Consider the following 14,477-nt stretch of genomic DNA (forward strand, 5'->3'; position numbering starts at 1 on the left):
TTACCTGTAGATCTTAGCTATATGGATATTTTGCAGCTTTCATATCTTTAATTAAAGGTTTGTTCTGCTTTTCCGAGATCATAAGACTGAGTAACATACTGACTTTTAAAGCTATTCCCATCTCTGTATCAATTCAACAAGTGGATTTGTTATTTAGGGCTGCAGAGATGCTACAATAGTCACTATTACTGCAATTTCTGTTATCCCTTCCTCAAAAAGAAACAATCTTTGACCCACAAACATTCAACATTTACAAACCAAAACAAATAAATGGAGATGGGATAAAATGAAATGGGCTTTGGTGAGTCAGACGATATTTGATTTTTTCATTGTTCTCCACCTGTCCTTCAGGTTGACATTTGTTCGATCTTTGAATTTGTAATATGCCTTTATCTTGCTCCAGTTGCCCTCTCCAAATTTTTTGACCCCGTCTTTTAACTTCTGCGTCTCACTCTCTGTCCATTTCTGCAACACAGTAAAAACATGTCGGTTAGCCATTTGCCACTGTGGGAAGTCTAAAAATGACAGCATTTTAGATCAAGTTGTAATACCAGTGCAAGTGACTGAACATGCAATGGTTTTGATACAGGAACTTCAATTTGTATGATAGCAACAAAAGGCAAAGCAGCAAATTACTGTGTGATATTGAACAAGAAGTCCTCCCTATGGACTATTCCACACATTTATGTGACAAAGGCATTTAAGTACAAATATCAACAGTAAAGTAATGTGACCAGTTCGCTTTGCAGCATGTTTTGCTATACTTACTCTTTTCCTTTGGCCTGAATTTGAAATGGTGCTCATGTCTAAGCCTTTGTGAGAAGAAAAAAAAATAAATACACAAAATTATTTGAACCCCATCATCTAAACTCCATGAATTCGAGTTGAATATTCAATGAACTATTACTTACTTCTCTTTTTGGAGGTAAAATACAATTCTTCGTCGCTCCATACCTCCTTGGTCTCCTTTGCATTATGGTACCGTTGCTTCCTGTGAATAAGAGCCAGAATGTGTTTTTGTTCGGCAAAATGATTAAGCACAACTACAAAAGATAAAAATAATTAGGGCTATTAATCAGATATGCTGGGAGGAATACTCGTGTGTGTTTGCATGTAATCACATATTAAATATTCTCAGCTAATGACTAGTGCATATAAAAAACAATATGAGACATTTACAATTCAAAAATAGTCAACTTTATTCTATATTTATAGAGTAATGTTAAATATTTCTAACCATAAAAAAGTGAATATGACCCGTAGCTCAAAAATCAGAAATCCATGATTTCAGATTGTTAAAAACAGAAATATCCAGTATACTAATTTCATACTGGGTTTTTATTTAGAAATCAAACACTTGGTTAGGATTCCTTTGCTATGAGTTGCTGCATCAGTGTGGTGTGGCATGGAGGCAATTAGCTTGAGTAACTGTAATATACTCACATATCTATATTATTGCTAATATATATTGTAATATATCTATATCACTAAAGCACTTCTGGATGGATGCAAACTGCATTTCGTTGCCCTGTACCTGTGCAATGACAATAAAGTTGAATTCTATTCTATTCTATTCTATTCTATTCTATTCTAACTGCTGAAATGTTATCAAAGCTCAGGTTGCTTTGACAACAGTTTTCAGCTTGTGGGTAGACAGGTGCTAAGTCTTGCTGGAAAAGGAAACCAGCATCTCCAGATGGAAGCACAGACTGGTCTAAAATGTCCTGGTAAGAGCCTGCTTTGTGTACTTTGTGCTTAATAGAACACAGCAGACCAATTGCCACCTGCGCTAGCAGATGACATGGCACCCTAAATCATTGACTGGAACTTCACACCTTCAAACCAAATCAAAATGTGCACCAATCAAAAGGATAAAGCATTCAAAATGTTACATTTTAACATATTACAGCCCTCTTGTTACTTTCTCAGACTTATTGGTGTTTACTAACCATTCTAAATGGGAATGGACGTTCTTTTGAGCAGAGTCCTTGTGAGGAGTAGAGATCGTTTGTGGGATGGGGTGAGAAGGGGACTGACTTGGCGAGCTCTCCACTGAAGAGTCTGTAATATGGATGTCATCCGTATCATCTTGATTCCTGTCAAAGTAAATAAAACTGGTCAAATATCATATGATTAATTAGTCGTCTAGAGCACCGGTATAAAATACAAGATTCTGTAGTTACACTTGATTGTCCACAGGATCACTGGACAGCTGCTTATGAGGCTTTTGTACTGGAGTTTTCTTGCAGGTCACAGGCTCCTTCGGGTCTTCCTCGCTGTCTGACGATAACCGTATTGACTTTTTAGACTTTCTGCAAGATGAGAAAAAAAGTCAATGATATTCTGTAAAAGGAACGACCTGTTTTGAGTGATTGGTGATTAAAATGATGTTTTACTCTTTATTTCTGAAGTTAAACAGCCAGGTTTTATAAAAAGGAACAGCACAATGTGTACAAGTAGAGAGAAACTTTTAACTGCAAAATGCTAAATCACTACTAATGCCTTAAGCTGTTATCTGGTTTAAACTTGTACACTGTGGTTTTAAGTGAGCAGTGTCTGTGTTTCTTCATTGGCTACCAATAATGTCATGAGCTTAAAAGCACTGTATAGGGAGTGCAGAATTATTAGGCAAGTTGTATTTTTGAGGAATAATGTTATTATTGAACAACAACCATGTTCTCAATGAACCCAAAAACTCATTAATATCAAAGCTGAATGTTTTTGGAAGTAGTTTTTAGTTTGTTTTTAGTTTTAGCTATTTTAGGGGGATATCTGTGTGTGCAGGTGACTATTACTGTGCATAATTATTAGGCAACTTAACAAAAAACAAATATATACCCATTTCAATTATTTTGTTTTACCAGTGACACCAATATAACATCTCCACATTCACAAATATACATTTCTGACACTCAAAAACAAAACAAAAACAAATCAGCGACCAATATAGCCACCTTTCTTTGCAAGGACACTCAAAAGCCTGCCATCCATGGATTCTGTCAGTGTTTTGATCTGTTCACCATCAACATAGCGTGTAGCAGCAACCACAGCCTCCCAGACACTGTTCAGAGAGGTGTACTGTTTTCCCTCCTTGTAAATCTTACATTTGATGATGGACCACAGGTTCTCAATGGGGTTCAGATCAGGTGAACAAGGTGGCCATGTCATTAGTTTTTCTTCTTTTATACCCTTTCTTGCCAGCCACGCTGTGGAGTACTTGGACGCGTGTGATGGAGCATTGTCCTGCATGAAAATCATGTTTTTCTTGAAGGATGCAGACTTCTTCCTGTACCACTGCTTGAAGAAGGTGTCTTCCAGAAACTGGCAGTAGGACTGAGAGTTGAGCTTGACTCCATCCTCAACCCGAAAAGGCCCCACAAGCTCATCTTTGATGATACCAGCCCAAACCAGTACTCCACCTCCACCTTGCTGGCGTCTGAGTCGGACTGGAGCTCTCTGCCCTTTACCAATCCAGCCACGGGCCCATCCATCTGGCCCATCAAGACTCACTCTCATTTCATCAGTCCATAAAACCTTAGAAAAACCAGTCTTGAGATATTTCTTGGCCCAGTCTTGACGTTTCAGCTTGTGTGTCTTGTTCAGTGGTGCTCGTCTTTCAGCCTTTCTTACCTTGGCCATGTCTCTGAGTATTGCACACCTTGTGCTTTTGGGCACTCCAGTGATGTTGCAGCTCTGAAATATGGCCAAACTGGTGGCAAGTGGCATCTTGGCAGCTGCACGCTTGACTTTTCTCAGTTCATGGGCAGTTATTTGGCGCCTTGGTTTTTCCACACGCTTCTTGCGACCCTGTTGACTATTTTGAATGAAACGCTTGATTGTTCAATGATCACGCTTCAGAAGCTTTGCAATTTTGAGACTGCTGCATCCCTCTGCAAGATATCTCACTATTTTTGACTTTTCTGAGCCTGTCAAGTCCTTCTTTTGACCCATTTTGCCAAAGGAAAGGACGTTGCCTAATAATTATGCACACCTGATATAGGGTGTTGATGTCATTAGACCACACCCCTTCTCATTACAGCGATGCACATCACCTAATATGCTTAATTGGTAGTAGGCTTTCGAGCCTATACAGCTTGGAGTAAGACAACATGCATGAAGAGGATGATGTGGACAAAATACTCATTTGCCTAATAATTCTGCACTCCCTGTATATAAATGTTTCAATAAATAACTTCTTCATAAAAAAACAAAATATGTGGGGGATACACTATCATTGCAAAAAGGATCAGGTCTTAAACCATGATGTAGATACAGAGATTTAAGAATACGAAGCAATACAATAGAAGAAAGATGAGGAATCAAAGACAAAATTATTTTTGATGCAATAGTTTTTTGTAGAGGCTGGCTAGACTTTCAACGAGTATGATTAGATCTGGGAAAAGTACAAATGAGAGTCAATGATGCCACAAAGCTGTTAACCAACTTTAAGTTTATAAATAAATTTATAAGTCACTTTTGAGAAAATGTACATGAGGCAGCAAGCCAAACTGGAAGGCCCAAAGCTTTGAGCATAGAGTGATCAAATTTCTCGAGGTCCCTACAAGCATCCTGCTTGAGTTGCTTGATCTGTTCATGGTCTGAGATTTGCATCATAGCATCTTCTGATGGATTTCTCAGATATCATTGCTTTTTGTTTGTTGTCAATTGAGAACCTTTGGTTGGAGAGCTTTCCTTTGATGATGGACTCTGACCCTTGACTTTGCAGGGTCAGAGTGCATTTTCCAAGGTGTTCTTCCAGGGATTTCTTTGTTGTCTTCAGTAATCTTAAATGGGTCTCTGATGAAGCTAGTTCTTTCATGCATTTTTCTTTTTCTGAGCTAATCTTAGTCTTTTGCACGTCTCTTCTGTTGGAATTTTTTTTTCTTTCTCTCCATTAATTCACACTTTTCTGCTCCATAGTTTGAAATGATTCCATCCAGCCTCTTAAGCTACAATGTATATTAAGACGATTGCTTTGGTGTCATATACATCGTAGGTAAGAGTAATTCATTTTGAAATCTAAAAATCTATAACCGTTTTTCAATGTTTTCAGTTAATGTGCAGCACAACAAACATCAGAAAAATAAGTTATTGTTAATGTTCTCCAAAGTAGATCTTTAGCTATAAGACATGTCAAGCCTGTATAAAGTGAAGCTGTACATATGGACTTGCCATGCTTGATAAAGTATTTAACAAGTTACAGTGTTCCCCATCTGTAATTTCACTGCTGTTATCTTTGTGGCCAATAAAAAAAAATCAAAGTAAATCACTTATCTTACACTCAAGATGAACACTTGAACATATGACGTCTATCTATTCATAGCCAAAACTACTGGTGTTATCTCTACTCACTTCTTTGAATAGGAGTTGTTGCTGAGTTGAGCAGAATCCTTGTGAGGAGTGGAGCTTGTCTGAGGAACAGAGTGCAGAGGGAGCAGACTGGGAGAGACCTTCACTGAAGGCTCTGAGAGCTTCTGTGGTTCTCCTTCACTGTCTGATGACGACTGTTTTGACTTGTTGATGTTTCTGTTAGACAAGAGTTAGACTGTTAGACTATTATCTTCAAAATGTAACATTTGCTTTGACTGGAGATCTGAAAGATACTATACTGTTTATCTGTAGTGTTTAATATATGTGTTTTTAAGCACCAAAGTAATAAAACAAAGAGTAATTCTAATTAAAAAAACAATTACTATTAACTAAATGACATCATCAAATACACAAAAGTGTAATTTGAATTCTCTTTGAAAGTGAGTCCTGTTCACTTGCACTGAACCCTCACATTAGAGAGGAGGGGGAAACATAAGAGAGTGAGGATAGTTTAGAGTTCTGAGCTTCATGTCTCATGTGTTTTACTACACGCTGTCGGTTCTGAGTTACATAAATTTCATGAGGCTCTGTGCTGACATCCATATGCCTGCCAATGATTTGTGACTGTCTGGACATGTCTGTGAAAACATTATAGAACATCAACTACGCACACACCCTTCAGTCAGACTTCAAAGAACTAAAACAGGAATAACTATTCATTCATTGTGTGGACAGTTGTCTGAGTCACCGTGGGCAACCGAGTATAATAGCTGCTTTAACTAGTTTATTGTTAAGTGTAAGTTGACCTGAGTAACTTTTATTAGCATTAATATTGAGCTAGCTTAAAACAAGGAGATACAGTCAATAATTACAAACAAACTGACAATACATGAATGCATATTTGCTCTAACGACGGTGAAGTCTTTCTGGTTATTGTTAAGAGTTCTAATATTTTACCTGGTGGGTGAACTACTGGACTGGTTATGACGTTTCACACTAACTGCTGTGCTGGCCACAGAATGAGGAGAGTCCTCCTCACTCTCTGCTGACAACTCAGCAAAACTAGTTGAAACTCTGTAAACAAAAGCAAAAAAAAAGGTTTAATGCCATACACTGATTAAACAAATACTAAAAGTAAGCTGAAATGCAAAACCTTACAACCTTGTAAGAAAATAGTGCCTACTAATCATTTTCCTGGAAAAGAAAAAAACAAATATAAGTACCTCCTGTTAATTCTGTTGGTCCTTCTGTGGCGTTTTGGTGCTGGTATGGAAACTTCTTGGTCAGTAACTGGACACTGTGAGTCTCTTTTATTTGACAGAGCCAGTGTCTGTGGTGCTTCTTCTACTCTGGCCTCGGTCTCTAGTTCCTCTGAAACCTTTGAGCACTGTGAACTTGCCTGACTATCTGGTTCCATCACCAGCCGAGACAGAGTGTAAAGCTGTCCGTTCCATGGCACAGAAGTTGTCTTTGAGAGCGAACTTTCCTGAGTTTGTGGAACAGCATCTGCTTGTGGTGGTTGGTCTGCCGGTGAAGCTTCCATGGGGCTGCCTGAGTCTCTCTGAAATAACACTTCCTGCTCCAAGTCCAAATTGGTGTCCATTTTAGGATCAGGTGAGAGTTGCAGACACATATGCTCGCTTTCCTGGTCCTCTGTCTCCACTTCTTCCTCCAGCTGAGAAAACATTCTCTCATTTAATCCTGTAGCCAAGGCTTTGTAGGCTGCTTCTAGCCTGGTCCTCTGGATAGTTGAATGCTTGCTGGAAATTAAGATGCAGACAAGGAAAAGGGGCTGAAAAGGGATGTCTCGCCACATATTTAACTTTTCACACTCACTTGCTAATTTAATCGGTACACCTGTTCACCAGCTTGTTAACGATAACACCTAGTCAGCCAGTCACATGATAGCACAGAAACTTTAGGCATGTAGACATGGTCAAGACAACCTGATAAAGTTCAGAGGAAAATGGGCGGATTGCTTTGAGCCAACAGGGGGTAAACAGTAACCACTCAGTACAACCAATGTATGGAGAAGAGCATGTCTGAATGCATAACACATGCGATGCTAGTGTAATGGTGTGGGGGAATATTTTTTGCTGGCACACTTTGTGCCCCGTAGTACCAGCTGAACACTGTTTAAATGACACAGGCTTCCTGAGTACTGCTGCTGGTCCTGTCCATCTCTTTATGGCCCAAATGTACACTGACAGCCGCCTCCAGCAGTATAACATGCTCTGTTACAAGGCTCACATCATTTCAAACTGGTTCTTTGTTGCATTCACTGTACTCAAGTGGCCACCAGAGAGCAAATTATTATTGAAAAAAAATTTGGGATTATATTGATTTATTTTGTGTATTTTTAAAGTTAAGGGGACCTAATTAAACCTTTTATGGTTTGCTGAATCTAGTACTCCTGAAAATATCATAAAAAACAACAATAAAAAAAAAAAAAAAAAAATGGAAATCTAAATTGGATTTTCAAGCTGCAACCGTTCTCAACTGATATTATGCTGCCCAGCATTGACAAGGGGTAGATACAGAGTGTGCAATATATTAACGGAAGTAGTACTCAATTTCAGAATTGAAATAGCTTTCACTATTACTGAATAATGAAGAAACTACGACCACATTTCTCATTTGTAATAAATTTAAAACAGTCATCTGTGATGGATGTTTGCAATTCCCAGTCCAGATGGGGAGTGATTTTTCTCTGGGCATTTGTGTGAGGGCTCCGGGCAGCTTAAGACTATAAGAGAGCACAATGTGCAAATACTCAGCACAGATAAGCATAACTGTACTTATTAGGATCTAATAAAACCTAATCTGATCAGATTAGATCAGATCACCTGAGAGGGACAGGTATCTTACCACGGTACAGACTGGACCATGTTTACTTGTGGACTTGAAGAGGGGACCGGTTGGACTTGCTCATCAGCTCTAGCTGCACTGCTGTCTTGTTCCTTATTCTTTTCCTGAATAAGCCGATTTGCAGCCTGGTAGAATTACACAAAAATATACACTTTTATATAGTGTAAGTGTAAAGACTTTTATGTTACAGACAAATCCACAATGTTTTGTTAATTGTTTTTCAACAGAATAAACAGAAGTCACAGGCAAACATTTCCTACTGATCACAAAGTAGAAACAAACAACCAAAAAAGAAACCAAAAAAAACCCCCAAACAAACTACAAAGCCTTTATCTTAAGTATAGCATTCATACCTTTTGGAGAAAGGGAACGCTTGATGGGCAGAGCCTTTCACAAAAAGCCAGCATCTCCATCTTGAACCGTGCAAAGTTGATTTGCTCAATTACTTCATGCTTTTTATTTTTCGTGCTGATAAGACCCATGAACAGCATTCTCTACACAGAACACAAATATTTCATTAATATAAGACACTACATGAACACCTAAAAAACTTCATGAATCACCATCAATAATTTAGTATAATAATATTTTGGTGTTTACAGTTAAAGCTAAAAAGCCCCCCCCCCATCTTCCGCAAGCATGATTTAACCAAGTACCCCTACTCTTATTGCTTTTACACAGCATTTTTATAACTACTAATTTTAACACTGTAAATAATGTCAAAATGGCAATCAATGTGAATAGAGTTACCAAGATAAAACAATCAAAGAATATTGCTTAAGGAAAAATATGTTTTAATTAGTGAACTCACCCTGCCATCCATCTTCTTGGTAAAGTGCTTGTTCAGCACCTTTCCTGCTTTCTCAAATTTTCCATTCTTAATAGAAAGCATTATAATCTAAAGACAGAAACAAATAACTTGTTGAAAAAACCTGATTAATGTCTTGATGCATGCTCAATGATCCAGGTAAGTAAATTCCAAAAGGTTGATTCTGTTCTGTGTAGTGTTAGTGGGAGAAACGTTTCGTCACTCATCCACGTGACTTCGACAGTCTCAACTACTGCAGGTTTCCCCAACCTTATAAACAGTACATTTGCACAATAGCTGATAGCATTCAGTGGGCTGCACTGAATGAACAATGGGCTGTGAGGTACTTGGATGAGTGATGAAATGTTTCTCCCACTGAAAATGCTACATCCAGATGAACAGAATCAACATTTTGGGAAACCTGATTAATAATGTAAAAAAATGAATTTAGCTCAGGCTTAGTAAGTTCATGTATTCATCCTTTGGCACAAAAAAAAAAAAAAAAAAAAAAAAAGATGTGTACACACGTTCGCCCATGCATTTACACCATCAAGTTAGCAGCACAATAATTTCATTTATAGTCTCTGATTAAACAAAATAGTATGTCTGTATGTTTTTGTGAAAGGGAATGTAAAAACGAATCATGTGCATAAATTGAATAGGTGATTTAAAAAAAACAATAAGGAATAGAGCTGGGCGATATGAGATTTTTTCATATCACGATATGTTTTTTTCATTTCAGGCGATAACGATATCTATCACGATATAAGCCAAATAACTATATTTGTAAGATTTAAATGTGCCGTTGCTCACAAGTAAAATGTGAAATAATCAGCAGCTTGTTTTTATTTAAATATTTATTTCCCATAATAAGTTCAACAGGGTAGATGTACTTAAGGAACATGAGACTTTTTCAGATAGATAAAGGCAAATATTGCAAACTACACAAAAGGCAGCCACTAAAGCGTTTAAGTTTCAAAATAGAACAAACGAAACAGACTAAATTGTCAATTCCACTTAGAAACAAAATATTAATTCTAAAAATAAATCTTAGTTTGTTTTACAGAAGAACAGACAAAACTGACTAACTTTTGTCAATATCAAATAAACTGAGAACTAAAAGGAAATTCTCAATCTCTCCTTGTTGTATAGCTTAGCTTTTCAAACAGTTTTAACAGTTACTTTAGTCTGACAAAAGCCGAATGACGAATTAGCGCTTCCAGTCAGAGACTGAGGCTACGTCCACACGTACACGGGTATTTTTGAAAACTGAGATTTTCCGTTTTCGTTTTAAAAATAATCCCGTCCACACATAAAGGCAGAAATGAAGGAAAACGCTGCTATGAACATGCCAAAGCAGCAGGTGGCGCTAGATTCCTAACCGTGCAGAAATGTTGGCCAATCAGAAGTCTAGAAGCCTCGGTGGGAAAAAGTAAACAAAGCTGGGGCACAGAAGCAGAACCGAGTCGTATGTGTGGAGGGACAGTAACTGTGTGTATATGTAAGCATTTAAACACTGCAGAGAGTAGAATTAACAGTAACAGTATTGTAGAAATTCATTTCACCGAAACAATAACGTGGCGCAGTGTGACGCATGCACCAGTTTATTGTATTTCCAGACCTGCTTTTGGCACAATTTACAGTGCACGCTACTCTGTTTTTTGTCAGACTTGAAATAGCCGAAATACCTTCACACTACGGAACTTCTATGGCTCTTCCCAGGGCCGGCCCGTGGCATAGGCCGTATAGGCAAATGCTAAGGGCGCCGTCCATCAGGGGGCGCCACGCCAGTGCCACAAATGTTGAAAAAAAAAAAAAAAAAGTTGGTACTATTATTTCTAAATACAAAAAATAATCCCACGTTAATTAAAATGCAAAGTAAAGCTTATTTAATAGAAATATTATTTGTTACAACATTACGCCCCCCGCACGGTGCGCCCCCTCCCTCCCCGTATCATGGTTCCTTTTGGACGTCACCACATCAAAAAATCAACACAAGATGTCAAAACGGCCAAAGCTGTCAGGTGCCCAGGGAAGAAAAAAGAGAAAAGAAGAGGAGGAGAAACGAGAAAAAGACAGAGGTAGGTAACGTTAGCCTACATGAAATTATTTGTCTGAATGTGATAGTAACCTAAATTTTTAGCATTAAGCTAATGTTACATGATTCGCTAATTGCTAATCAATAAATAGCTAGTTAACTGTTTTAACGTCAGTTAATATTGTGGAGGGGGCTAAATTGTTATGGAAAATAATAATTACAGTACTCCCACCTTTCCTCATTTGTATTCATCTTTTAAGCAGGTGTTTTTTGTTTACATTGTTATTGCCTTCTGGTTAGCTAACGTTTACCCTGCAGGTAATAGTCACTTTTCCACCCCTGTATATATTATAGTTGTAAGCCTAGTTGTTAAAGTGCACATCATTAATGTTAATTAAGCAATATCACATGAGAGGGAATGCTGTTTTTTAATATGAGCACTGCTGTGATTCGGTCAAAGATAATCATAACATAACATTCTCATATGATATTATACTGTTACTTTGCATTCTGCTATTCAGCATTTCACTGTAATGATGACAATAAATTGAATCTAATCTAATTTGCATATCAGTTAACATCATACATATATCTCTTTGGTTTTTCATTTATATTATATAATTTCATTTTATTCCTGGAATCATATGTTTTTATTATTAGACTTTAATACTCAGTGGTGTCACATACTCCTCTCTTCAGATGCACTGTTGAAGTTTCTAAATCCCACCCCTGGGCCATCTACCACATCTACCGCTGCTGCCTCCACTTCAGCAGCACAACCCACCAGTGATGCAGCTTTAGCAGCACAACCCAGCCATGATGCAGCAGCATCAAGCGGTCTTCCTGTTGCCTCCACCTCAGCAGCACAACCCACCAGTTTTGCAGCAGCATCAAGCGGTGTTATTGTATTTCATATATTCATTTTTTAATTTTTTGTATTCATTTATTTATTCATATATTTTTTTTTATCTTGTTAATTATTCTGATTGTGAATTTGCTTTCTTTAAGTAAAAAAAAAAAGGTCAAAGACAAAGCTATTCGGTTTCTTGTGAGTACATACACTACACTGCCGATGTAGGGGGGCGCCACCTGAAATCTTGCCTAGGGCGCCAGATTGGTTAGGGCCGGGCCTGGCTCTTCCGTTCGACAATCTCTCCGGCATTGCAACCATCATCTGTTTTCTCTTCGGTCACGCTCGGTTGATTTTTCTAGTCGGCACACTCACTTCCTCCATTACCCGCTGGCTGCTTCCCAAACAAACACACGTGCGGCTTGGCACTTGTGCTGTACGTAACAAGTCACGCGGACGTGACGCTGCGGCTGTGATTGGTTCGGCTCTGCGCTACTTAATTTGGATTGGCTGACCTTTTTTTTTTTTTTTTTGAGGACAAGAGCGGCGAGGTCTATCGCGATAGCTTAATTTCTCTATCGAGTAAAAGTTATATCGCGATACATATCGTTATCGTTCTATCGCCCAGCTCTAATAAGGAACATGCTTACCATTTCTTTAATTGAAGTGCATACGTTCTTGTAATCCTGTTGTGGGATACTGAACTCCTGGCTCATACTTTCCAGCAACATTAGGGCTGATTCCAGAGGACATACCGACTGAGAAGACGTGTCTGCAGCTGGGAGAAAAAAAAAAAAAAAAAAAAAAAAACAGGTTCATTTTAGTGTTTATTCACAATGCAAAAGAAGCACTACCATGAATCAGACTGACAGATGTGTGATAATAAATGGTCAATGTTGATCTCACCAGGTTTGTCACCTTCATTTATCCGGCAAAGAAACCGCCACACTTGAATCTTTTGTGGCATGAAATCAATGGGCCCATAAGGACGAACCAAGACACCTGTAAGAAAACAATCAAAAGGCTAAAAAATGCATATTTATTTTTTTGATGAAACAAGTAGTAGGCAGTAGCAAAATAATATAAGTATCTACAATAAAAACAAGATTGATAAAAATGTCACATAAATGACATAAACCAGTGGGACATGCAACCACGAACCTACATCACAATTAGTCCAGCACACGAACCGTGACACGTTGACATATATAGAGCACTTCTTCACTTTTCAAGGATAACAAGCTTGCAAAACATAGTTCTGGTAATCCCAGAGATACGTAGGCTAGTCAAAACACGCTAAACTGATTGTTACTTACTGTCGAGTACATCTGTGATGGCACAGAAATCCTCATATTGTTCCTTTTTAAACAACTCTAGCGCCAAAAACAAATAATAATCCACTACCCAGCGGTTCACCACGGATTCAGTATCAAATTGGCGACTGTTTACGTTTTCTTTTGCCGCCATATTCATAGGGAGTGATGGGTTATTAATCTCCGGGTTTAGCTTGTCAGGTGGCGCTTCATTCCAATTCTTTAGAGGCAGAATTCAGCAAAAGCGTAAAAAAAGACAAAACAAAACACACACCACATACAAAAACAGACAAAACGTTCGTATCCAACGGAAGACTTCTTCTTTTAGTTCTAAATTTTATGGGCGGTTGGCAAACAGCTGAATTGTGCATTACCACCACCAACTGGTATGGAGTGTGGACGGAACGTCACTCACACCGCCCCCCTCAAATCCTCCCAAACCCTCTTTTAAAAACCGGAATAAGGCCTGATAACTTTCACGAGACCTTTTCAAGTAAATCAATAAGATCTAGTTTCATTTTCATATTACTGAGGTTTGGGGTCAGCTGACTTCTCTCCACCTGATACTTCTATAGTTTCCTCTTCTCCACAGTAGTCACATTTCCCTGTATTATGTTTCCCCATTATGAATAGTGTAGTGTTTAAACCAATATGTTCAAATCTTATTCTGGATATGACCACCTCCTCTCTCCTACTCCTTCCTGTCCTGTGCTTCTCATTCCCCCTCCCCGCCCTCTTTCCTCTTGCCACTGTTTTTGCCATCTTTTCTTCATTTTTTCCTTACAATACTCTTTATCTCTGTCGGACAGAAGTTAATAACCAGGTCAACTACCCCAGAAGACACCCTTTGAGACAACTCTCAATTAATACTACGTATAACAATACATTGGTCTCAATTTAGAGTAAAAAAAAAAAAAAAGAAGAAAAGAACTAAATCTTACACTTACTCTTTGAACTCATTGGCAAATCGTATACTCGCAAAACCTCGTGCTGCCACACACTGGACTGGAAGGCGCATTACGCTTTAGACATTCAATTTTAACAGTGATTTTGTTTTTGCATTTTCTTTCCTTTTTTTTTTTTTTGCCTTAAACAATTTGTTTTTACACATACCTGATCTAGATTTAACTAACTCTGATTTATCAAGCCCTGATAATCCAGGTTTCAATCCCAGATGAGAAAGCAGAGCTTTCCTACCGCACAAACACCAAGCTGCTACAGAAACCTCGACTAGGCAAACTATCTTGTTGCTGTAGCACTGTACAGTTTTGAGCCATTAAAACCGTTGTG

The 14,477-nt window shown here is 38.2% G+C and overlaps 1 protein-coding gene across 1 annotated transcript; it reads right to left on the minus strand.

Moving 5' to 3' along the window:
* Positions 1 to 105: 105 nt before the first annotated feature.
* On the minus strand, positions 106 to 13,886 carry LOC308398399 (uncharacterized protein). The gene is made up of 14 exons (XM_080885004.1): positions 13,191 to 13,886; positions 12,781 to 12,876; positions 12,525 to 12,652; positions 8,990 to 9,076; positions 8,532 to 8,672; positions 8,179 to 8,303; positions 6,534 to 7,070; positions 6,268 to 6,384; positions 5,353 to 5,526; positions 2,184 to 2,312; positions 1,950 to 2,096; positions 912 to 991; positions 769 to 812; positions 106 to 465 (listed from the first exon to the last, which is right to left on the minus strand). Exons 1-14 carry the CDS (start codon positions 13,345 to 13,347, stop codon positions 307 to 309), a joined length of 2,121 nt encoding a protein of 706 aa, XP_080741130.1. The 5' UTR covers positions 13,348 to 13,886; the 3' UTR covers positions 106 to 306.
* Between the last annotated feature and the right edge of the window lie 591 nt (positions 13,887 to 14,477).

Source organism: Rhamphochromis sp. 'chilingali' (assembly GCF_963969265.1).
Source record: "Rhamphochromis sp. 'chilingali' genome assembly, chromosome: 6".
Lineage (NCBI taxonomy): Eukaryota > Metazoa > Chordata > Actinopteri > Cichliformes > Cichlidae > Rhamphochromis > Rhamphochromis sp. 'chilingali'.

What these genes read in the sequence shown, in the direction of transcription:
- LOC308398399 (XM_080885004.1), bottom strand. Translation starts at nt 13,347, where the DNA reads ATGAATATGGCGGCAAAAGAAAACGTAAACAGTCGCCAATTTGATACT. An exon ending in CATCACAGATGTACTCGACA is followed by an intron (nt 12,877 to 13,190) that starts GTAAGTAACAAT and finishes GTTTTCTTACAG; the next exon opens with GTGTCTTGGTTCGTCCTTAT. An exon ending in ATGGTCCAGTCTGTACCGTG is followed by an intron (nt 7,071 to 8,178) that starts GTAAGATACCTG and finishes CTTAATTTCCAG; the next exon opens with CAAGCATTCAACTATCCAGA.